The sequence below is a fragment of the Onychomys torridus genome, chromosome 1 (genome assembly GCF_903995425.1).
Source record: "Onychomys torridus chromosome 1, mOncTor1.1, whole genome shotgun sequence".
NCBI lineage: Eukaryota > Metazoa > Chordata > Mammalia > Rodentia > Cricetidae > Onychomys > Onychomys torridus.
Genome location: NC_050443.1, coordinates 123753048 through 123776860, shown reverse-complemented (window position 1 = coordinate 123776860; position 23813 = coordinate 123753048). Strand labels below are relative to the sequence as shown.

Sequence of the window (23813 nt, the reverse complement as noted above, 5' to 3'; positions counted from 1 at the left end):
CTATACCATGCCCCTGCCCTGCTCTCTCTTCCCTGGGCCTTTCTGCCTAGGTGGGGATATTGCTGATCACGGTGGAGCCCCTTCCTGGAGGCCTGCGTGTCCCTGGCATTGTGTTCGGGTTCTCACCTTTCTCTCGTTCTGCAGAACCCGTAAGCAGGCAAGGACCGAGACTGCTACGCGTGCGGGCCGAGATGCTGAGCAGTGGCCTTGGGGACACAGGCCTGAAGACAGGGCAAATAGGAATCAGGTAGGAGGCCAAGGGGAACCCCCACCCCAGACATTATGGTCAGAGTCAGATAGGCAAGCCAGAGGACATAACCATAAAACAAGTCAGGAGCGAAGGCCTTTGGAGCTGCTTGGGTGGAACCTGGAGGCAGGGCTGGGCTTAGAGCAAGAAAGCAGGAGTAACTTAGTACCATGGGTCCGCATCACTCTCTCTGAAGCCTTTGGCAAAGGGGTTGCTGGCAATTTTCAGCTGTGTGATCTACAGAGAGAAAGTATAGTTATGGGCTGGCCTCCAGCCGTTGGGCCCCAAAGAGCCCACACTTAGCCACTCTGTCCCCTAGGAACTCCCAGTCAGCAGGACCCAGACCCCCTTGGCCTAGGACCTCCAGAGCCAGCATGAAGGCAGATGTCCAGGAGACAGGAGGAACCTCCAGCCTCAGTCTCCACCACTCAGAGATGGGCTGGTCTTCATGAGCTCTGGTATGACCCACCCGGTGGTTCTGATAGGCTGTCACAGCTGTGAACTGGGTCTCCGTGAAAACAAAGGATTGAAGTTTTCCTGGGATAGCGGGCGCTGTCCTTGCGTGGGTCCACAAAGACCACATGGAAACGGGGCTGGTAACGGTGCATGGAGTTGAGAATGATCTGTAGGAGGGTGGGAGCCGAGTGAGTGCAGGGGTTCAGCTGGTGCAGCCACCCTCCCTGGGCCCATGATTCTTCTGCCCCTTCTTGCCCATGGCCCATCTCTACTCTACCTTCAGAACTACGTAGAATCTGGTTACCTCTCCAACCCATCCCCATGTTAGCCAGCCCCGTCATCTTTGAGCTCTATATCCTGACTGGCCTCCCTACCTCCCCATCTTGCCCTGCCTGGTTTCCACACAGCAGCTGGGCAGGACACACCACCTGCTCTAAACCCTCTGTAGCTCCCTCCACAGAGAGGAAGAGCCGGGGTTCTCACCTTAGCACCTGGCCCTGTGTAAGAGTCTACCCACTGCTTCTCTTGTCTTCCCTTCTCCTGGCAGCCTCCCAACTCACTCCATACTTTCTGGCCTCAGGACCTCTGCTCAGGCTGTCTCTAGGCTTCAAACAGCCTCCTCTTGCACCTTCCTCCTCTTCTTCCTTCAGATGCCCATTCGAATCCCACGTCAGCCCTGCCAGCTCTAGCTCCAGGCTTCGTCCCAGTCAGGCTGCCACCCTGCTGGACTGGCTCAGCCCCTCCCCAGTGGCTTAGCGGCTTGTGCCTCACATGGCCGTTGTCATCCATCAGGTTGTTGGTCAGCTTGAGTTTGTCGAAGGACACGATCTGACGCATCCACTGGGCGCCCTTGGCTGGCGAGTCTGGATGGAAGTGCACTCTGCCAGGTGTGGCGGGGTCGGCCTTGCCAGCCACCAGCCAGGCAGAGCTGTGGAAGGCATACCTGGGGGGCATGGTGAGAGGTCAAGGGCTGTCTCCATCCTGCTCAGTGCCAAATCTGACCAAGGGAATGGTGAAGAGGCTGACCCTGACCCAGCATGCTCAGGCTGCCTGGTGACGATCCTTCATTTTTTAATTAATTCTGCATGTGTGCATGCCTGTGCCTGCCTCAGGCTTGCCCATCCCCTCTATGCTGGGCTTCCTTCTGCCTAAAGGCTGTTGCTCCAGGCTAGGCCTCCTGGGCATGAACTCAGAAGGGCTCCACATCACCCTGTCCACCCTTGGGGTCCAGTTCCAGTCCTCAGCACCATCCCCCACCCCCCGGGGCCCAGACCTGTATCTCTTGTCATCCAGCGGGATGAAGTCCATGAGCAGAGCGTAGTCAGCCAATGTGTCCATGCCCAAGATCTTCACTTGGAAGGTGGGGAACATCCTCCTGTGGGAGGGAGGTGCTCAGCCTGGCCATGGCCCTCACCCCCTGCCCAGCCCCCACTGTCCATGCCCATACCTGCCCGCTTTGGTGACAATCATTTCCGTGCCCAGCTGGTTGAATTCTTCCCACAGTGGCTTCATCTCCAACTGTACCATCACACTGGACACACGTGGGTTCTTGGGGCCCTGCCCAGTGGGCTCCACCATGGCTTGGGCTTCTGTGGGTATGGTGCAAGAACCTGATGGAAATGACATCCCCAGCCGGGGCTCCCAGCTGGCACTGGTCACAGGAGGGGTGTAGGTCTCTGGGGGAGCAAGTACCCCTAAGCCAGCAGACAGGAAGACTGTGGAAAGAGGGTGAATCTGTGAGCCCTGACCTTGCTGGCCTGACTCACTGTCCATTCAGCCTCATCTTTCAGGTAGTATCCACACGCCTCTTCCTCTGGAAGGCCTCCCTGCCTGCCAGGCTTCTGTTCCCAGGGTTTTTTGTTTTTGTTTTTGTTTTTTTTTTGTTCGAAACTGGGTTTCTCTGTGTAGCTTTGCGCCTTTTCCTGGAACTCACTTTGTAGCCCATGCTGGCCTCAAACTCACAGAAATCCGCCTGCCTCTGCCTCCTGAGTACTGGGATTACAGGTGTGCGCCACCACCACCTGGCCATGTTCCCAGTTTTGTCATAAAACATCACCTCATATTCAGTTACAGTGAACTTGTCTTTTTTTTTTTTTTTTTTTCCTGAGACACAGTCTCATGTAGCCGAGGCTGGCCTCAAACTCAATATGTAACTGAAGATATCCTTGAACTTTGGAGCCTCTTGCCTCCACTTCCCAGGCCTAGGGTTACAACCATGTGTCACCACAACTATCTGGATGAGAGTGTTGGTCGAATTCGGGAGCCAAGGTTGGCCATGAGCTAGAAGGAATCCTCCTGCCTCATCTTTTCAAGTGCTGGGATTACAGTCACTGTTCCTGATCTAAAGTCTTTCCCCCAAAAGTTTCTGGAGAGCAGAGACAAGAGCTACATGGCCTTGGACGAGTTGTCTCACCTGTTGGACCCCCAGTTTCCCCGTCTCACAGGGCAGACCCACACATTGGGTGTGGAGGGCTGAGTGTGACACACAGGAGACTCTCCACAGGTGACGTGTTTACAGATGGTGTAAAAGTGAGGAAAGGCAACAGGAGCTTAGAAAGCTCTGTGGAACCCCAGCTGCCTAATGTTGTTTACGGGGAAAGGGGCTGACAGGGGATCTCAGGCCACCTGAATTATCTAAATGATCTTCCTTAGACCTGAAACCTGAGCTATATCCCCATCAAAACCTTTAAATTGTGGCTAGAGTATACATAATGTAAAAAATTTACAGTGTTAACTATGTTTAAGCATACAACTCATGGCATTAGGATGTTCATGGCGGTGCAACCCCACCCCCACCCCACTACACACACACACACACACACACACACACACACACACACACACCATGTTCTGGACAGTCTCTGTCACAATTTCCAATACAAACCTTGGCCAAAAGCTTCCAAACTCTCCAGTCAAAATAGTGATACTTGGGTTGGGGATTTAGCTCAGTGGTAGAGCACTTGCCTAGCAAGCACAAGGACCTGGGTTCGATCCCCAGCTAAAAAAAGATACTTGGGCTATGATATGGGCCCAGCAGGTGAAGGAGCTTGCTGCTAAGCCCGAATACCTGAGTTCAATTCCCAGGCCCCGTGTGGTAGAAGGAGAAACTGATTTGTCCTCTGACCTCCGTTCGCGCACACTGTGATAGTTTGCTTTCTGTTAGTGTCGTAAACACCAAGACTGACAGCAACTTGGGGAGGAAAGGGGTTATTTGGCTCATCATTGAGGCAAGTCGGGCTCGGAACTCCAGCAGAAGCTTGGAGGCAGGAACTGAAGCCATGGGAGAGCACTGACTGCTCAGTGGCTTTCTCCTCAGGGTTCCTTCAGCTTGCTTACTTTCTCTCTCTCTTTCCTTCTTTCTCTCTCTCTCTCTTCTTTTTTCTTTTCTTTCTTTCTTCCTTCCTTCCTTTCTTTCCTCCTTTCTTTCTTTCTTTCCTTCCTTCTTTCTTTCTTTCTTTCTTTCTTTCTTTCTTTCTTTCTCTCTCTCTCTCTCTCTCTCTCTCTCTTCTCTCTCTCTTTCTTTCTTTCTTTCTTTCTTTTGTTTTTGTTTTTCAAGACAGGCTTCTCTCTGTATATCCCTGGCTGTCCTGGAACTCACTCTGTAGCTCAGGCTGGCCTTGAACTCAGAGGTCCATCTGCCTCTACCTCCTGAGTGCTGGGATTAAAGGCGTGCACCACCACTGCCCGGTCCTCATCTTGGTTTCTTATTCGACCCAGGACCCCTACCTGGCACCACACACCAGTGGACTGCATCCTCCACATCAATCTTAAATCAAGAAAAATGCCCTAGAGACATGCCCACAGGACAATCTGATTCGAGCAGTTCCTCAGGTGAATTCCCTCTTTACAAATGTGTCTAGTTTGCGTGAAGTTAACAGTTAACCAGCACACACACAAAATAAATAAATATTAACATAAAATAATGACGAGAGGCTGGGGACACAACTCAGTTGGTAGATTGCTTGCCTAGTGTGTGCAAATCGCTAGATTTGATCCCCAGCACCACATTAAAAACACAGCAACATGGTAGTACATGCCTGTAATGCTGGGACTTGAGAGGTAGAGGCAGGAGGATCAGAAGTTCAAGGCTCTTCTTAGCTATATAGTAAGTTTGAGGCCAGCCTGGACCACGTGAGATTCTGTCTCAAAAAAAAAAAAAAAAAAAAAGGAAAAACAATTAAAAGAAAATTAACAAGCAAACAGAATGGATAGGACTCTGATTCAAAACCTACAAGTAAACCAACAGTGCTACTATTCTCAGTAAGACAGCAGGTCCAGCCGTCAGGATGGCTGCTAGGACAAGAACAGAAGCCAGGATTTAACAAGTGTGGGGAATTGTGGGGAAACTGGAATGCTAGGGTTGGTAGGGATTTACAATGGCGCAGCTGTTGTGGAGATCAGAGGCTTCTTGCAAAACTAAACATGGCGTCACCAAAACAGGAACCCACACAAAGGTGTCTGCACACCCACCTCTGGGCAGCATTGCTTGCAATAGCCAAAAGGCAGACACAATCGAGTGTCCACTAACAGATGAGTAGGTGATAAAATGTAGCTCACAATGGCTACTATTCACCCTGCAAAGGCAAGGACTTTCTGAGGCTGTGTGTGTGTGTGTGTGTGTGTGTGTGTGTGTGTGTGTGTGAGTGTGTGTGTACATTCTCAGTGAGATAAGCCAGAAGCACAGGGCCAAACTGTACAATTCTATTCACAGAAGGTAAAGAGTTAGAAACACAAAGTTCAGTGGTGGTTGCCAGGACCCAGAAGGACGAGAAAAGTTCAGTGGGGATGAGAGTTTCAGCTTTATAAGAAGCAAAGAGACTGTGGTGAGCGATACACAGCCATGAATGTCCTAATACCTAATGCTGTATGCTTAAACATGGTCAATACAGTAAATTTTACATTATATATCCTGGCCACAATTTAAAGGTTTTGCTGGGGATCTAGCTCAGCAGTTGAGCACTTGCCTAGCAGGTAGGGGGACTTGTTTTTAATGCCCGTACTGGATTTTAAAGAAGGTTATTTTGAGCTAGATGTGGTGGGTGCACACTCACACTCCCAATGCTCAGAAGCTGAAGGTACTCTCAGTTATACACAGAATTCAAGGTCAGCCTCAGCTACGTGAGACCTCTGTTCAATACGGAAACAAAAATCAGTGAACACTATCCCAGTCAGGGGCTGAGGACAGGAGGACCTACAGAATCCCTGATGGCCAGGAGGCAGGAGGCCAGGTCTCCATTCCCAACAGTGCTACCAGGTGAGCCTGAGCAAAGGAGACTGCCGGACAGACAGATGAAGAGAGATGGGAGGGTTGATGAGATAGCTCAGCAGGTGAGATGATTGCCACGGAAGCCAGATGACCTGAGTGTTGTTCCCAGAACCAACCAAGCTGGAAAGAGAGAACCAGCTCCACAGAAGCTGTCCTCTGACGCCCACATGAGTTCCCCGGCTGCCCCCCCTACCACGTACACTTACATGCATATATATGCAGGAAACTGCACATATGATAATTATAAACAATAAAAAGGTGGCTAGAGGTGTCTAACATGTCACCAGGTAGGCAGTGCCACTACTGGACTGCCAACAGAGCATGTGAGGCCAGGATTTTGCCACAGCCCTGACTACCCCTGACCCATGAATACTGACATGTTACAAGATCCTGGGATCAGCTGGGCTGTGGTGGCACACGCCTTTAATCCAGCACTCGGAGGCAGAGCCAGGTGGATCTCTGTAAGTTCCAGGCCAGCCTGGTCTACAGAGTGAGATCCAGGAAAGGCGCAAAACTACACAGAGAAACCCTGTCTCGAAAAACCAAACAAAACAAAAAGATCCTGGGATTGCAGCAGGGGGTGGAGACCTTTGGGAAAGATTGGCTGGATCTGAGGCCATAGCTTAGGGAGTCCCCCATCCAGTTGCCCAAGTCCTGGAACCCCATGCACTTATGAAGCCACCTCTACTGCCTGAACCATACCGACCTGCCATGCGGATCTCAGCTCAGGCTGGGATGCAGCCTCACCCAGGCAGGGGTAGCCAGCGACACTGGGTTGGCTTCTGTGCTCAGCAACACTTCACTCTCAAGCGTGTACAAGTCCCAGCTCCAGGACTGTCCTTCCCTCCTCGATTGACCACGTCCCTGGCCAGGGCTTGTCCTCCTGAGCTGGCACCTGGTCTGGATGTTCAGAAAGTCTGGCTCTGGGATGTCTGGGGGTGAGAGGAGCGTCTCCAGACCACCTCTGATCGTACTGTCTGGAGCTGGGCCACTGGCTGGATTTAGCTCCAGGGGCAGGCGCCTGTGGAAGGGGGCAGGTGGGGAGGTTGTGACGTTGCAAAGCTCCCTCTCTCCCTTCTCCAGCTAAGAGCCCCCAGCTATTCCAGATCAATGGGCCCAGTGCAGGTGGGGGTGGGCTGCCATCTTGAGGACAGCCTGGTTTCCACGGGGGCCAGGATCTGGCTAGATGGAAGGGCTGAAGGGGAGGCAGCTGATGAAGGCTAAGTGCAGAGGTGATGCCCTCCCTCCTAGCCTAAGACCCAGCCTACTGGTATTGTATGGGGCAAGCGACAAGCAGGAAACACAAGAGAGGCGGGAGCGCTCCAGATTGGGTAGTAAGATATTCAGGCCCTTTCTCTTTCCGCTCTCTTCCCTCCACGTGGTCTCTTTCTGTCTCTCTTTCTGTCTCTGTCTCTCTCTGTCTCTCTGTCTCTGTCTCTGTCTCTGTCTCTCTCTCTCTCTCTCCCAATAGAGCTCTAAAAGGTTAAAAAAAAAAAAAGATATTCAGATCCTCCCACCAGTCCTGATTACCTCAGTTTCCCTGGCTTCAGTGAATAATCATCTTTGTCTGGGGTGATCCAGCCTTAGCTGAGAACAGCATAGCAGGGGTCATATCCTCACCTGATGGTCACCTGTCATCTTCATTAGGGTAGACTGAGGCAGGTTGTGCTTCCACTCGACCCACTGGTCCTCTCCAGCCTTGCCAGGCACCTCCTCCAAGCTTCCCCATCTGTCCTGAGGGAAGCCTAGTCACTGTCCAGGGGTGGGGCTTCCTCTAAGCCCCACACTTCCTTAGCTGAGGGCACCCCTTGACTAGTGGCCTGTACTAAATGGCCCACAGAAATTCACCTGGCCAGGCCACCTCAGCCCACCCTGGGAGGGAATACCCAGGCTTCCTTAGAGTCTGGTGCTAGACTAGGGTCATAGAAACCATGGTGTCTGCCAGGGGCAAACGGGCAGGACCCAAACCCATGGCTGGAGGGGTGCTTTTCTCTGAGGGTAGCGCACTCAGGCTAGAATGTCCTGCCTCTCCCTGACACTCATTCCATGCCCTCAGCCTCAGATTCCAGCCTGAAGCTGGACAGACATGCGCTCACGCACGCGCCGCGCGCGCACACACACACACACACACACACACACACACACGGATTCGGGGAGAATCCCACCCTGCACAGATCCATACTCCACTGTGTGAAAGGCAGTGACAGTGGCTCTGGAACTCTCAGCCAGGCAAGAAGGGTGCTGTCTACAAGTCTAAGGGTGCCAGAATCTCCCAGGGAACTCCAACGAAGTGTGCCCCAGGATTCAGTGTTGTGGGTGGGAAGGAGGAGAGACAGAGAGGCATGGGGGTTCTTCCCAGTCTGCAGTTCCTCCTCCAGAAGTGGGCCAGCCTGGGCTTCTGATGGGTCTTGTCATGTGTGTGTGCTTGCCTGTGATGTATGTAATGGGAAACACACACATGATCCTAGACATGCTAACTCACATGCCTACAAGCACACTCATGAACCCAGAGGCCCACTCTCGGCAGGACAGTGGATGGAGCTTTTGTGTGTGTGTGTAGTCTGTCCACACAGGGGACACAGCCCGGCACGTGAACACACTAAGCAAGGCAAGCCATCCTGCACCCCTCCCTAACTGGCCTGCTTTCCTGCCCCAGGCTCCTGCTGGCCCCACTGCCCTCTCATCCATCTTGTCTGCCAGCTGGTCCCTGGCGCGCCCATATCCTTCACACCTTCTCATCTCACAGCTCAATACCAGGAGGCAGCATGGCAGTCATGGCCGCAGGGAGACAAATGAGCCAGGCAGACTGCAGAGGCCCAGAGTGAAGCAGCAGGGGACAGAGCTCTGGGCCCCAGCATCCTGACCTTTCCTGGGTGGTTTGCAACGCTGGGCCTGCCCAGGAGGGCACCTGGGTGAGGACTGGGGGACACCACTAGGACCTTGCAGTAGGGTTAGGGAGCCAAGGGTGGAACCAGAGGTCAGTCCTGGCAGGCACAGAGACCGGATCCTCTCAGATTTCAGTTCATGTTCACCCCCCTGATGATGGTGGGTGGAAGGAGGTAGAGAGGGTGGTAATGGTGGTAAAGCGACTTTGGCTCCTGGTAAGCTTCCTTCTGCCCCGACCCAAGCCATCTCCCCCCAGTGCCCAGCAGCTCCTTCTGCATCCTGAATCCCTTGAGTCACCTAAAAAGAACATTTGCGGGCCCAGGACTCTTGGGAACACACCCATACACTAAGAACACTTGGGTAGGCACACACCTGGACACGCACAGCTGTGAATGCTTACATGGGCACATATCTGTAGGGGACGGGGATCCCTCCTGGGGTCTTGGAAGTCCCTCTCCAGATCTTTCTCCACATAGAGGATCTCTCTCTATTTCCAGGATGTGTGGCTAAATGTGGGGCACGGAGACTGCTACCACTGTTCCCAGGTCCAAGGTTACACTGGTGGCCCTTCCCCCAGTTTTCCTCTTCAGCATGCTATGCTCACATGTGGCAGGTCCGTGCATAGTCCTGTGGGCATCCCCTCCTCTCTCCCACCCACCTCCCTATTCAAGGAGAGGCCATGCTGGCAGAAACAGGAACTGTGGCTCCAGGCACATTGCATTTATATCATGAGATTTGGTTGTCTGTCAAGGGACATGGTGCCTAGGGTAGGACAGTGGAACCCTGGGCTTGGAACTGTGCCTTAGGACTGATTGTTCAGAAAGGGACACTGAGACCAGGCAGGTATGACTTGGGTTAGGGGGCGAGGGTGGAGCTGGCGGTCCAGTTCGGCAGGGCAGGCACAGAAACCCGGATCTTCTCAGATTTCAGGAAAGCCACATGCTTCTCATAGTAGGCGGCCTCATTAACGAACACAGGGTACACAATGGAGTTCCCCTCATACAGTATGTCCTCGCCACTGAACAGCTTGAAAGATGGGTTCACCAGGCCTCAGTGGGCTCAAAGTCGTGGTCCTAGGAGAAGAGCCCAAGGCCAAGGTTGCTGGGGCTATGACCTCTGCACCCCATCCCCCCAGAGGGAGGTAACTCCAGGCTTGCCAAGGAGCACTGACTAAAGACAAGGTTAGTTCTGAGAGATGTGTCATCAACTACAAGAACTTCATGGAGCATACTGTGCAAATTAGGATGGCTATGACATCATCAGGAAATACCCTCTCACCAGAATTGCTTCTGTACAGTCCCCTCTTGGACAAAATACAGAACATGCTTATATATATTTTTTTAAGGTAAACTCCCTAAAAATACTGTTGTTACATAGCATTTGCAAAGCATATGGGCAATCCTGAGTTAGAATGCTCTACCAGGTGTCAAATACTCTCAAAAGTACTAAGTAAGACCGCTGCAGGAAAAGGCCGCAAGACTGCATAAGACCCTGTTCAACAGCGACCCCCTTGTGGAAAGTTAGCTCACAGACACGGGGCTGCTCACATATTTGCACTTCCAATCAAGTGACTTGGGTCCTGTCCGCTCCCCTCTGCTTCTTCAAAGAGCGGACCCCCAAGAGTGTGAAGATTGCCGGGGCTCTGAGTGCAGGCGCTAGGTGGCGCTCCAGGTGCAGGCATGGACTGGACCAGCCTCTGGTCCAGCCAGGGATTCTAAGGTAGTGGGGGCTCTGTCTGACTCTCAGAGTACCCCCCCACATGCTCCCCACAGTACTGACCTGCAGCTGAGGGTGCACAGTGCCAGCCAGGTCACCGTCCGCGGTGCGTGGGAAGTCCACCTTGCCCAAGTTCCTGTAGATGTCTATCTCAAAGGCGGGAAAGGCCATGCCTGTGTAGAGGTTGGGTATGACCGTCTGTCCATTTCTCAGTTTTCGGGAGCCAGCCCTCTCCTCAGACCGCAGTGTCCCTGCAAGCTACTACGGGGCCCCACCTTGGTTGTAGAGCTCGATGAAGTCCAGAATGGACGCCACCAGAGCTCTCATCCGGAGAAACAGGTCGGCCCGCAGCACGCCCTGAGGCTGGGGGCCCATCTCCAGACCTGGGGACCAGGAAAGGAGGTGTTAGGCAGGTGTCCCAGGCCCAGACACCTAGAGGAGGTCCTGCCCTTCTGGGTCCTGATTTCGCCCCTCCCAGCGTCTTCCCACCCCTTCCAACTCCACCTCTCCAGGCCCTGACTCCGCCTTCTGCCCCTTTCCTTCCTCTCCCTGCTGATTCCTTCCCCCACAACCCCCTCACAGATTCCTTTCTTGGCCACAGATTCCAAGTTGTAGGTCTCCATCCCTGGTGAATTGTACTCAAAGAGGCGGCAGGGAAGCCCCGGGTTCTGAAGCTGTGGGGTGAGAAGGGCCAGTCAGGACCCAGGCCTTCTTGAGAGGGAAACTGAGGCACTGAGGCTGGGAGAGCAGTGTACAGGAAGCACAGAGTCATCCACCCTGCCCCACTTCTCTCCCTTGGTTGGAAGGTTCACAGAGAGTCCGGAGTACCTGCAGGTGGCAGGCCCCTGGGGACAGGGGACAGGCAGAGGTGGCACTGGTCACTCTGCCCCCTCCCTGCCCTCCCTCTCCTGCCTCTAGGGACTGACTACCTGTAGGTAGTGGCACAGGTGCAAGTTGAGGGAGTTTTGGGAGCTGTCAGAGATGAGGCAGACTCCAGTGTTGGCTGTGGTGTTTGTGCAGGTCTAGAATAAAGTCGAAAGCCTGGTCTGTGCCCTTGGGACCCAGTAGCTCGTTCAACTCTCGGGCTCTTGTCACCTCATATGGGTCATCGGGAGTAGCTGTGGAACTGTGGGGAGGAAGTAAGGGACACCAGTCCCATCGTCTCAATCAATCTCCTTTTTCTTGGCTAACTTCTCACCTTGGAGGGCTTGGCTGAGATGCGACCTCCTACAAGAAGCCTTCCCTGACTGCTTTTGCCAGGTTGGATGCTGCATGGAGCACCTCCCTCCCACTTCCTCTGTGTCCCAGTAACCTGAGGCTCACACCTTGGCCCTATTCCCCATGCTAATCTCACTCCAGCTGGTAAGAGTCTGACCCAGGTTCAGTGACCGACCCAGCTTGCCATCAGGATAGACTTTGTGGAAGAGGTGACATTCATTTAGATCTTGAAGAGCAAAGGCAGGGGTAGCTTGCTATCCACAGGGGTGGGTCTGCAGGGATACTACTACCCTGCTGTGGACCAGCCAACCTGGCCAGGCCTACTCACTTGAGGAAGGGAAGGGTGAAAAGTGCGGTTGAGATCACGGTCCATGTACCGGCGACAGGCAGCTGTGGCTGCTGGGTTGGCCAGAACTGGCATGGCCGAGAAGCTGGGTCTCTGCAGCTCCCCTGGGGCCCGCAGCCACTGCCGGGCCAGGTGGATGCCACACATCTCATTCCCGTGGGTGCCCCCAGTCACAGCCACTCGGCGCAGGGGCTCCCGGGGCACAGGAAGGGAACACATCCTAGTGTGGGGTCAGGGGTCCACAAGAGACAGAGCTGGACAGTAGGGGGAGCTCCTCAGGCCCTGAGAAGTCTGAAGACAGGGGGCTGCTCGTGAGGAGGTAGCTAAGTGGTAGTGTCAGCTGTGTCCCACCTGTACCCAGAAGCCAAGTTCAAGGACACCATCAGCTAAATTTTTGTTCCACTTGGAACCTTTAAGGGTGAGTGTCGCTCTCCCGATTTTCTCTTGGAGGAGACTTTCCTTGACGATTTTAGGAGTTTCTTCCACCTGTGAAACCAACATGAGAGCCACATTGTTCAGGAGCCACATTGTCATACATTGTTATTAAGTCTCCATGCCTTACACAAATTTCTGTTCCCTAAACCGAATGCATCCTGCAAACCATGTTTTTCAACCTGTGCTGAACTTGTGACCCCATGATGTATGCCCGGCCCTTTGCCTCCTTGTTAACCTCCTGAACACCGGTGGACGTGTTCTTGCACTTATCTACCCCACTCCCACCAGCAGCCTTGAACCCTGAGTCCCCCACTCTTCTGTCCATGTGCTAACAGCTAATAATCTCCACAGCTGTTTTCCATCAATCTAACCCTTCCCCATAAAGGGACCTCAAAAGCCAGTAAGGGGCTGCTCTCTGAAACCCTGACTTAGGGGGAGACTGTCACCTGGCCAGTTCCTTGTACACCTCTAAATACAGCTTGCTTCAATCAGACAGCTGTGGAAATGTTTCCCCCCACTCAGGTCTAACACACCTAAACTGAGAAAGAGGAACTCAGACATTCAGAAGGGTGGCCTGGTCCCACCCACACCATCCTCACCAGAGAACTACACACCCATTTTATAGATGGTAAGCCAATGCCAAGCTTTCCAGGGAGAAGAGACTGTCACCCCATTAGCTATGTAGCAAGCATGTGGGCCCCAGGCCACACCTGCACCCTCCTCTGAACTGGCAGGAAGCCTCTGCGAGGCCTCTTACCTGTTGTACGTGTCTGGGCTTCCCTAGACCACAGGCCTGATGTGTCTGTCCACCTCCTAGCCCACTGTATTTACAGGCCTGGAGGCCCCAGGCAGGAAGTATTTGTGCCCAGTTAGTGGAGAACTGGGGCGGTGGCTGGGCTGACAGCCAATCAGCCAAAGTTCACAGGGCCCCACCTCCACCCCCTAAGCTCCACCTGCCCTCACTCCCCACAGTCTAATGGGTCCAGGTCCCTGGGGCAGGCTCCTGTTCTTGCCCTCTGCTCCTCCTCTGGGAATGGGGACAGTTCTACCTGCCAGGGCCTCTGAGGTGCCCTGCTGGAACTGCACTTACCCTTGGAAAATTAATCACAGAGATTCCTGACTTGGACCGACGACTCCCAGTCCTCAGAAAGGACTGGGCTTTGCCAGCTGGCAAGGAAGCCCAGGCCTGGTCCCTCACGGGTAGACAAGGTCCTGCCTGCTTTCCTGAGAGGCGCTTCCCATGAGGCTACTTAAGACAGAGGGCAGTGGGTAGTGACTTGGTTGTGGCTGCACCAGCCCGGTACCTTGGGGGCCATCAGAAAAGAAGTCCCCATCCTTCTGCCTCTTTAGCATCACCCTCTGTCCTTGCATCTCTCAAGGGGACCTCCCCACTTTTTTTTAAAAAAAATTTTTAATTTTTTTGGTTTTTCGAGACAGGATTTCTCTGTGTAGCTTTGCGCCTTTCCTGGAACTCACTCTGTAGCCCAGGCTGGCCTCAAACTCACAGAGATCCTCCTGCCTCTGCCTCCCAACTGCTGGGATTAAAGGCGTGCGCCACCACCTCCTGGCTCTCCCCACTTCTTTAAGGCTGTGACCCATGGGGTTCAGTATAGTTCGTTGATGCTTCAAACAAAGTTGCAAAATGTTTTGCTTAGACTTTGTGGTCTTCAAAGGATGCTGTAACTGAAATGGCTTTATTTGCTCTGTTTTGGGAAACAACCCTCAGACCCAGTTTACAGATGTGGAAACTGAGGCCCAGGCAGAGTAGCTAAGGGTACACTGAACACAGGAGACAGTTGGACCTGGAAGACAGGGTCTGACCCTTCCCGTTCCCTCCTGCCTCTATAGGGTCCTGGGGAAGGGCAAAGGAGAAGTCCTTGTCCCCTGAACTGGGGCTGTCCCTCCCACTGAGCTCAACTGTCCCCTGGCAGGAGCCAAGCACTGTTCAGAGGTCTCTGAGGAGAGAGGCAAGATGGAGGCGGTGAACCATGCAACCCGCTTAAGCGTGCTGCTCGGTAACTGTGTCTGCCGACTGTCCACACATGAGCACCTGTCCCAGGATGCCCTCACTCTAAGACTGTCCCTGCTGTAAGTTCAAGCTGACCATCTGGGTGGCCAGGGTCCTCTGGGCTAACTTTCCTCAAGCCAGGGAGATCGCTGACTCAGGTAGCCTGAGCCCGCTCCCTATCCTCCCAGGCCCTGTCTGCGAAGTCAACGTGGGGAGAGTGGGTCCCTGTGGCTCACCTTTGTTCCCCGCAGAGCAACCGTCCTTTGGCAGAGAGCTGGAGGCAGCTGGAGTGTGGTCCTGAGAACGCTTTCTGGAGTCTCGGGCCTCCGGGCCTCCACAGAGAGAGGCAGACGTTCATAAGGCCTACACAGGGGGTCGCTGAACCTTTTGTCAACAGTTCCTAGCAGCTGTTCACCAAGCCCTTACCCCGGAGGTGGCGGGGGTGTTGGAGGAGAGTCCAGCAAGCAGATCAGTTGGCCCGAGTGTTTCCCAGTGCCCCCTGTGCTCCAGGCCAAAGCCTTGGTGTTCAGTCTGAAGGCCGCCCAGCTGCTGACTCCGGCAGGGACCCAGAAGTAGGAATTCTTGGCTGTTTAGGCGGGTGGCAGTGTTCTAGCCCTTCCTGCCAGGAGGCACAGAGCTGTGGGGAGGGCAGCAGTGAGGAGTGAGTGCCTCACTCCCTGGGCTTCTCTGTTTCTGCGGGTTTCTAGAAGGGCAGTGGGGCTGGGAGCCAACATATCAACATAATTGTAGTTCTCTCTCTCTCTCTCTCTCTCTCTCTCTCTCTCTCTCTCTCCTCTGTCTGTCTGTCTGTCTGTCTGTCTCCAGTCACAGTTATGAATAGAGGCTAGGGGCAGGCCTGATGAGTTATACCCCCAGGAAACAGAGGGGCCCCTGAGAAGCTGTGTGACCCCCAGTCGGCGTCTTCCCTGGGCCTTGGATCCTGTGTAGGAAGTTGGGGTGAGGCAGCTCTGAGCCTGAGACAGCTGTGGGGAGCAGGGGCAGAGCAAGTGCAAGCCTGGAAAACTGGCATGGGCAAGGACACCCTAAGGTGAACACGGGCTAGAGCAATGCCCGTCATAGTATCCACAGGCCCAGCATCTCTCTAGTTAGGGAAGCTGAGGCCCAAAAAGGTATCAGAACCAAGCTCCCCACTCTCCCCAAGTTGTAAATCTTGATCCAAGAGGGCCTTGGGGCCTGAGACCCATGCCTGAGGATCATGGAGCCCCTGGCTGACCTCCACTCTCCTGACCAGGCTATGGCTCCTCTGGCCTGCCTGTCACATCTTGGTCAAGGTCCATCAGCCTTGTTCCCTGTCCATGGTCTGCTGAGTCCTCAGGGATGTGCCACTGGCCACCCGCCCCACCCCCAACTTCTCGAGGCTGTTCCTGTCTGTCCTTCACAAATGACCTCCCATCCCCCTGCCAGTGACTCCAAAGGTGCCGTCTGAGACACACTTGTGTGTTATGTAGCCGCTTCCTTCTGGGATGGAATCTCCTAGGCAACAGAGCTCAGGCCACTCTGAGAGGGAGGCTGTTGCCTTGCAGGGCTTGTGGCATCTGCCTGGTGTTTTCTGCCAAGGACTAGGGAATGACAGCCAGCTTTGTCTTTCTCTGAAAGTGCTTTGGATGCCAGCCCCAGGGAAAGAGCCGGGGAAGGACCTGAGAGGCTGTGCTGTGGACCCGGTCAGAGACCACACAGTCTACACTGGGAGAAGGAGCTGAGGAAGTGGACAGAGAGGGCCTAGCAGGGGAGGAGAGTCAGTCAGCACCACAGCTGAGGAAGGCGAGGGCCCAGCTTGGGTAAAAGGTTCATTGAATGAGAAGTTTAAATTTTGAGCCTTGCTGAAGTGGAGACCTGGAAGGGTAGCCATGTGGGCATTGAGCTTGTGGCCAGGCCACCATAACTAGTTCTTGAGGACGCCTAGGTGGAGACGCTTGGCCCCTTCTCAAAGAGTGTATGGCTAGTTGAGGGGAGGGAGAGGGAAGAAGCAGCTGAGGGGGCCTTTGTTTCTTGTCCCTCAACCCTGCCTTATTAATTTGATTTAGGTACCAGGCAGGGCCAGCTCTGGCTGGGTACTGGGGACATGGCAACCAGCCAGAGCTGGCTTCTGTCCCCTTGTGTTGGGCTTCGGTGGCCATGCTGGGACAGAGGGGCATGGGAAGTCTCTTTGTATTCCTCCGGAGGGCACTGAGAACCCTGTGAGATCTGCACGTACAGCCCCAGGGGACAGCTCTGTCCTCTGCCCTCTGCACTGTGTCCTGCTTTCTGTGGCTGTGATAAAGACGCCATGACCAGAGCTACTTGGGAAGGAAGGGTTAACAGGCCTGCACAAACCCATCCCTGAAGGAGGTCAGGACAGGAACTCAAGGCAGGAACCTGAAAGCAGGAACAGAAACAGAGGCCGCAGAGGAACACTCCTTACTGGCTTGTCCTGGACCACCTGCCCAGGGATGGCACCACTCACGGTGAGCTGGGCCCTCCTGCCATCACTCATTAATCAAGAAAATAACCCACAGACTTGCCTGCAGGCCAATCTGATGGGGACATTTTCTCAATTGAGGGTCCCTCTTTCCAAATGATTCCAGCTTATCTCAAGTTATCAAAACACTAACCAGCACAATCCACACAAGGGCAGGAGGCCCCTGGCTGTGGCTGCACACAGATCTATGCTCCTACCGGAGTCCTTCCTACACTAGACCTGGCCTCCCAAAGCCCATTTACACTCCCCCCCCCCCCCCCGCCGCTCTCTCCGCCTCCCCGCTGCTTTCACTGTGACCAGCCCCTTCAGCTCTCACTCCAGCAGTGTCCTGCTGGCTTCCTGCTAACCTGATGTCCTGGGTTTGGACCAGGAAGGATGATAGTGTTGATTTTCTTATGGCCACTCTAGGTTGAAGCTAATGACCACTGTGGGCCCAGCACCTATGGCTAGATTTCACCACGACCCACTGGAGCCCCAGGGTAGCTCCCAAGCCTGCCACTCACCCGGCCACTTACTCAGTAACCCATCATCCCTCCATCCAACCGCCTCCCAGCCAGCCACCAGCCACACACCCATCTGTTCCTCTCTCATTTATTCATTCTCTCCTTCATGCATCCATAAGTCCCTGTTAGGTGTCTCTGCAGTGTCCCCCATGTACCATTCTGGAGATGCCATCACCAAAGTGTCTAAGACCACACTTCTTTTAATTTCTCAACCTCAGGGCACTAGCTCAGATTTCCTGTGACTCTAAGGATTAGGAGCCCAGCAAGCCAAGGTTGGGAATTGAAAGTGGCTCTGGAGCCGGGATAGGGGTGGGGGATTGGGGAAGAACAAGGAACCAATTCCAGGGCCAGGAATGCTGTCTACCCAGCCTCCAGCCCCAAGATCCTCAACAAAGGCCACTGTCTCTCAGCTCGAGCCCTGCTTTCCTCTGTGAACGCAGTACAACCCTGCCTTGACTCAAGGCCTCAGTTTCCCCATGTTCAGATGAAGTCTCCAGCTTTTTGCTTGTTTGTTTTTGAGATAGGGTCTCTACGTACCCCTGACTGTCCTGGGACTTACTAGGTAGCCTGGGCTAACATTACAAAGATCACAAAGATTCGCCTGTCTCTGCCTCCCAAGTGCTGGGATTAAAGTAGTACACCACCACACCTGGTTCCAAGACTCTATTTTTAAATTTTATTTTCCATGTATGAGTGTTTTGCCTATGAGTATGTCTGGGCATCATATGTGTGCCTGGTACCTGCTGAGGCCAGAAGAGGGTGTTGGATCCTCTTAAACCAGCATTACAGATGGTTATGAGCTGTGATGTGCACTCTGGGGTCTGATCCCAGTCCTCTGGAAAAAGTCAGTGCTCTTAACCACAGAGCTGTCTCTTTAGCCCCAAATCTCCAATTTCATATTCTACCTCTTTCTAGGAAAAGAGATGTAGCCAACACATGCACACAGCCCTCCTGGGCCAGAGCAGACATGACTAATCAACCATGTTTTCCTTCTTATTCATGATGCTTCCTGGCCTGCCATCCTATGAGCTGAACTGTATTCTGTCATGTCTGCTGAATCATGGGGGATAGAACCCCCTGAAGCCATGAGCTACATGAGAATCTTTCCCCCTTAAACTTGCCTATGTAAGATCTTTTGATAGAAGCAACAGAAGAGTAACTAATGAACACACTTCAGACAGACTCACCAATTAACCTGACCTGGCTTCAAGATCATGGACTTCAGATGGACAAAGCCACCCTCCGGGTGTGGATGGACCTGTGAGAACCACTGCTCTGTCTTTTGGGACCCTGAATATGATCTGACAAAGGAAGTCCTCCTCAGTCACCAGATCTGCCCAACCTTGGGGAGGGGGCTTCTCTGTCAGCAGACCTGTCTAAACAGAGGGTCAGGAGGCTGCTGAGGGGGCTGTGCTCTGGGAAGGGATTGAACCAGCCACCTGGAGGTCCTGCCTGGCTGCAGGTCTGTTCAGAAAAAGTTCTAGAAGTGGGGTGTTCACAGGCAGACACCTGCCTTTCGGGAACCACTGGGGATGTGGGAGCAGCTGAAAGCTCAGTTAGGTCAGGGGCTGGGCAGCAGGGGGGAGTCAGGGAGGTGCTCATAGAAGGGTGCAGCTCTGGGAGCCCATGGCCCAGCTTATCAGCGTCTGGTTCCAGGGACCATAAGGAGGGTATCGGAGGTCATTAAGCTTTTCTATCCCGGGGCTGCGCAGCAGACAGGCACGCTGGTGGGAGAAGGTGTCGAAGGAGAACTTGCCGTGGTACCTGCCAATTCCACTGTTGCCTGCAAGGACACGGAGAGTGAGCGTGTGAGGTCAGCACCTGTGTAGCCCTGCTTGGCAGCCTGGGTAACAGCCACCTGCCTGAGCCAGAAGCCCAAAGCTTGCAAGAGAACAGAGAAAGGCAGGGCAATCAAATAACCATTTTACAGACAGGGACACTGAGGCCATATGAGGCCCAGGGCCTACGTTCAGGTGGAATAGCAAGGGACTTTCTGGGGCTGGGCCTGGATTGTGGAGGGGCCAGGAACTCACCAACTCCCCCCAGGGGCAGGGCGGGTAGAGTCAGGTAGAGAAAACCATCGTTGCCTCCAAAGCCACCACTGCTGGTGCGTTCCAACATCTGGTTCACCACCTGAGAGAGGCAGAGCGCGTGGGGCAGGAGGTGAGCCCTGACTGACTGTCCCACTGGGGAAACTAAGGGTTTTCACCTCTACATTGCCTTTCCCAGCTCCTCCCTCCACTGAGCAGTCCCTTATTATAAGCACCCACTGGCGGCTCACTTCATAGGGCTACGGAGGGCAAAAGTTTATGCCCATAGCCAAGACCATGAGGAGGAGGTCACGACTTTGTGAGGGTGTGGTGGATCCCCACTGCAACCAACCAGGCTCTGCCTGTGCGGTCCTGGTCGGTCTTGCCCTTCAATCCCATAGGAGTTTGGTTTCTGAGGAACTTTGCTCAGCTCAGAACGGGGGAGGGGGCTTCCTCACACATCTCTTGCTGCAAGTGGAAGCTGCCCCAGCCAGGGCAGACAGTTGGCCAGTCATGCACCTGGCACCTGTGGCCCTGCCTGTGTCCTGTCCTAGGATGTCTTTGTGCAGTATTCAATGGAACTAGGGTGGTTGCTAAACTCAGAGCATCTGTCTAAAGCCCCAAGCAGGAGGTGTGGTTAATTGCCCCCTTTTCAGCTTCTCTGGGGCCCCAGCCCTGGCAGACCCCACCTGGCTGCAGTTGGAGAAGGCATACAGCGCCAGCGGCTTCTCCCGTTTGTTAATGAAGTCGATGGCCTCATCCAGGCTTTTCACGGTCACCATGGGCAGGATGGGCCCGAAGATCTCCTCCTGCATCACAGGCTCTGATTCCTGCACGTCTACCAGCACCGTGGGTGCTGTGGACAAAGGGAGAAACAGCCTCACTTGTTGTCGGGGCTTGGATGGAAACAAGGTTCCAGACTGGACTTGACCTATCAGGACTCCGGGGTCTGAGTGCCTAGGGACAGGGCCTCTCTGGGCAATGAACAGCAAATGGAAGTTCAAGCCCCTAAGTCTGGGTTCCAGCTCAGTAAGTCTAGAGCGGTGGGGCCTAAGGTTGGAATTTAGGAATCACAGGCTCAGCCACAGTTAAGGCACCAGAGTGGTGAACTTAAGGATCCAAGACTCATGTTGAAGCTCACATTTAGGGTCCAACACAGCCCTCTTCAGTACCGAAGAGCCTCAGCCCAGGTGGGCTGTGTGCCAGTGATGGGAGCAGAAGACTCACCAATGTAGCGTTCTGCCTCATCGCTCTGGCCACCAATGGCCACACGGCCACAGCCCAGCAGTCCCTGGAGACGCTTGAAATGTTTCTGGTTGATGATTCTGCCCAGGTTAGGGGAGGTCTGTGGGTTGTCTCCATAGAAACGTGTGATGGCGTTCTGCAGGGCAGGCACCAGCCGCTCCTGCATCTCCTGGCTACACAGGATGTAATCGGGGGCCACACAGGTCTGGCCAGCATTGAAGTAGCGGAACCAGGCCACACGGTTGGCCACGGTCTGGGGGTCACAGTCGTCATCCACATAGCAGGGGTTCTTACCCCCCAGCTCCAGGGTGATGGGCGTCAGGTGTTTGGCAGCAGCGGCCATGACGATCTTGCCAACCGGAGGGCTTCCTGAGGACATGGTCAAGAGACACTATCTTCACCTGGCAAACTGGTCTAGCATGAATTTTGGCCTCCTCTCTCCACAGACACCTTTCCCAGCCCAAGTTCTGGGCTGTTCCACCTATCCTGACCACCCAAGATCCAATCTCCAAGATTCTCAGAGGGCCTAGAATGGACTCGGGGATACCTCCACCTCTTGACTGGTTCCCTGCCCTGGCCTATGGCCTTATGCTTCAATGCCTTCACACTGTATTCTCTGCTGCCCCCCATCCCCAGGATCTTGGCCAGAACCATCCTTACCCGTGAAGAAGATATAGTCAAATTTATGTTTCAGCAGCTGCCCGGTCTCCTCAGGCCCACCCAGCACCACAGCAAAGCAGCTCTGCAAGGCAGGGTGATAGCTCAGGAGGCAGACCCAAGGACAGCAGGGACTTCCCCACTGGCTGGGACACGGGTGTGGGGATGCCGGGTGCTGACAGGCAGAGCCATGCCCACCTGGTCCAGATACTGAGGCAGCAGCTCGACCAGCACCTTCTCTGTGTTCTTGCTTATCTCTGATGGTTTCAGTACCACACAGTTCCCTGCAGGAGCCAATGGGGAAGTGGAGGAGGGAGGCTGGTGCCTGCACCCCCCAGGGAACTCTGGATGCCCTCTTTGGGAAGGACCATCAGACTAGAAGGTCCCCAAACCCCACTCACCTGCAGCAATGGCCCCTACTAGGGGCACGATCATCAAGTTCAAGGGGTAATTCCAGGGTGCAATGATAAGCACCAGGCCAAAGGGCTCCTTCCGGATGAAGGCTGAGCTCAGTTTCGTGAGCTAGGACACAGGATGACAGTCAGTTGTCAAGTGAGGAACAGTCTGCCCCTGCCCCCCACCCCGCCCACGCCCCACCTGCCCTCAGCACATGGGTCCTCACCTCCCTGGCTGATGGGGTCCCCAGAAGGGACCTGGGGCAGGCTGCCCTGTGCTCTGCCACCCACTGCCACCTCCACCTACCATCACCCAGCCTACAGGGCTCACCAAGTTGGTGGACACAGACTCATCCTTCATCCAGGCCTGCAGGTTCTTGAGGGCCAGGTCCACCTCATTCTGGCACAGGATGATCTCACTCATGTCTGACTCAAAGGCTGACTGTGGGGTGGGGAGATCAGGTTCAAGGCTGGGCTGGGGTCTACTGTTTGGAAAGGGCATGAGGTGGTTTCCTTGAGCATATAAATGCAGTATACAGTTCCATGGGGACTAATTCTGGAGTGCCATTGCCTGGCTTTGAGACTTTGAGCAAGCAACTTAACACTTGCCTCAGTTTCCCTATTTGTGACCTGAGAACAACCATCTAGCTGGCCTCTCTGTGATGTTCTGTGTGTTGTCAAGTTAGAGTTGCAAGGGTTAAATACCCCAGGAGGTTTGCCCCTCATCAAGGGCACAAGATCTCCGGAAAGGATGTGGCCCAGCTTAGGAAGGACACAGTTGCACCTGTCCAGATGCTCCTCCCATCCCCCACAGCACCTTGCCCACGTCCTTGGCCAGTGCATCCTGCAGCAGCTGCTTGTTGTCCTGCAAGAATTGGCCCAGGCTCTTCAGCTGTGCTGCCCGGAACTCAGCAGGCCTAGTCCGCCCTGCATTGAAAGCCTCCCGTAGCCTCCGGAGTGTGTCCTCAGAGGGGTCCACCCTGCGGGAGGGGACAGGGTTCACTGGGAGCTTGTGTACCACTCAACCTTTGGGAAGAGCTTCAGCAGCCCCAGGGCCCAAGGCAGCCCCGCAAATGCATGTCAGCCGTGCCCCACTTACCCGTCCTCCCAAGCCCCTACCCTGAGTTTCATAGCCCTTGGATGAAGTTTCATATTCCATGGACCAGCTGCTACAGAAAGGTGTTGTGTGCACATGGGTGTTATTGTATGTGTCTGATTTGTTCTTTTAATTTTTTAATGACCTTTTGTTTGTCATTGTTTAAAATAAGCAGTTTAATAGCTTTCTTTTTTTTTTAATTGTATTTATTATTGGATGTGAAGAGAGGCACTCTTATTATATGTGTGTGAAGGTCAGAGGACAAATTGTGGGGTCAGTTCTCCCCTTGCACCTTTCCTTGGGTCCCCACAATCAAACACAGGTCACCAAGCTCATGTGCCAATGTCTACCTTGCTGAGCCATCTCATTTCACCAGCCCCTTCTCTCTATCAGTGTGTGTGTGTGTGTGTGTGTGTGTGTGTGTGTGTGTGTGGTATGTGTGTATGTGTGTGTGTGTGTGTGTGTGGTATGTGTGTGTGTTATGTGTGTGTGTGTGTGTGTGGTATGTGTGTATGTGTGTGTGTGTGTGTATATGTATGTGTGTGTATGTGTGGGGTGTGTGTGTGGTGTGTGTGTGTGTATGTGTGTGTGTGTGTATGTGTGTGTGTGTGTGGTATGTGTGTGTGTGTGTATGTGTGTGTGTGTGTATGTGTGTGTGTGTGTATGTGTGTGTGTGTGTGGTGTGTGTGTATGTGTGTGTGTGTGTTGTGTGTGTGTGTGTGTGGTATGTGTGTATGTGTGTGTTTGTGTGTGTGTGGTGTGTGTGTGTATGTGTGTGTGTGGTATGTGTGTATGTGTGTGTATGTGTGTGTGTGGTATGTGTGTATGTG

General features: G+C 53.9%; 1 protein-coding gene and 2 pseudogenes across 1 annotated transcript; all 3 read right to left on the bottom strand.

Moving 5' to 3' along the window:
- Positions 1-395: 395 nt before the first annotated feature.
- Positions 396-6738, bottom strand: LOC118572729 (annotated as a pseudogene).
- A 2904-nt stretch (positions 6739-9642) lies between these two features.
- Positions 9643-12359, bottom strand: LOC118593178 (annotated as a pseudogene).
- A 6044-nt stretch (positions 12360-18403) lies between these two features.
- LOC118595273 (aldehyde dehydrogenase family 3 member B2) lies at positions 18404-22847 on the bottom strand. Its single transcript, XM_036205644.1, has 9 exons — positions 22705-22847; positions 22219-22329; positions 21894-22014; positions 21691-21776; positions 21496-21577; positions 20818-21204; positions 20280-20446; positions 19594-19693; positions 18404-19343 (listed from the first exon to the last, which is right to left on the bottom strand). The coding sequence occupies exons 2-9, from the start codon at positions 22309-22311 to the stop codon at positions 19159-19161; spliced, it is 1221 nt and encodes a 406-aa protein (XP_036061537.1). The 5' UTR covers positions 22312-22329; positions 22705-22847; the 3' UTR covers positions 18404-19158.
- Between the last annotated feature and the right edge of the window lie 966 nt (positions 22848-23813).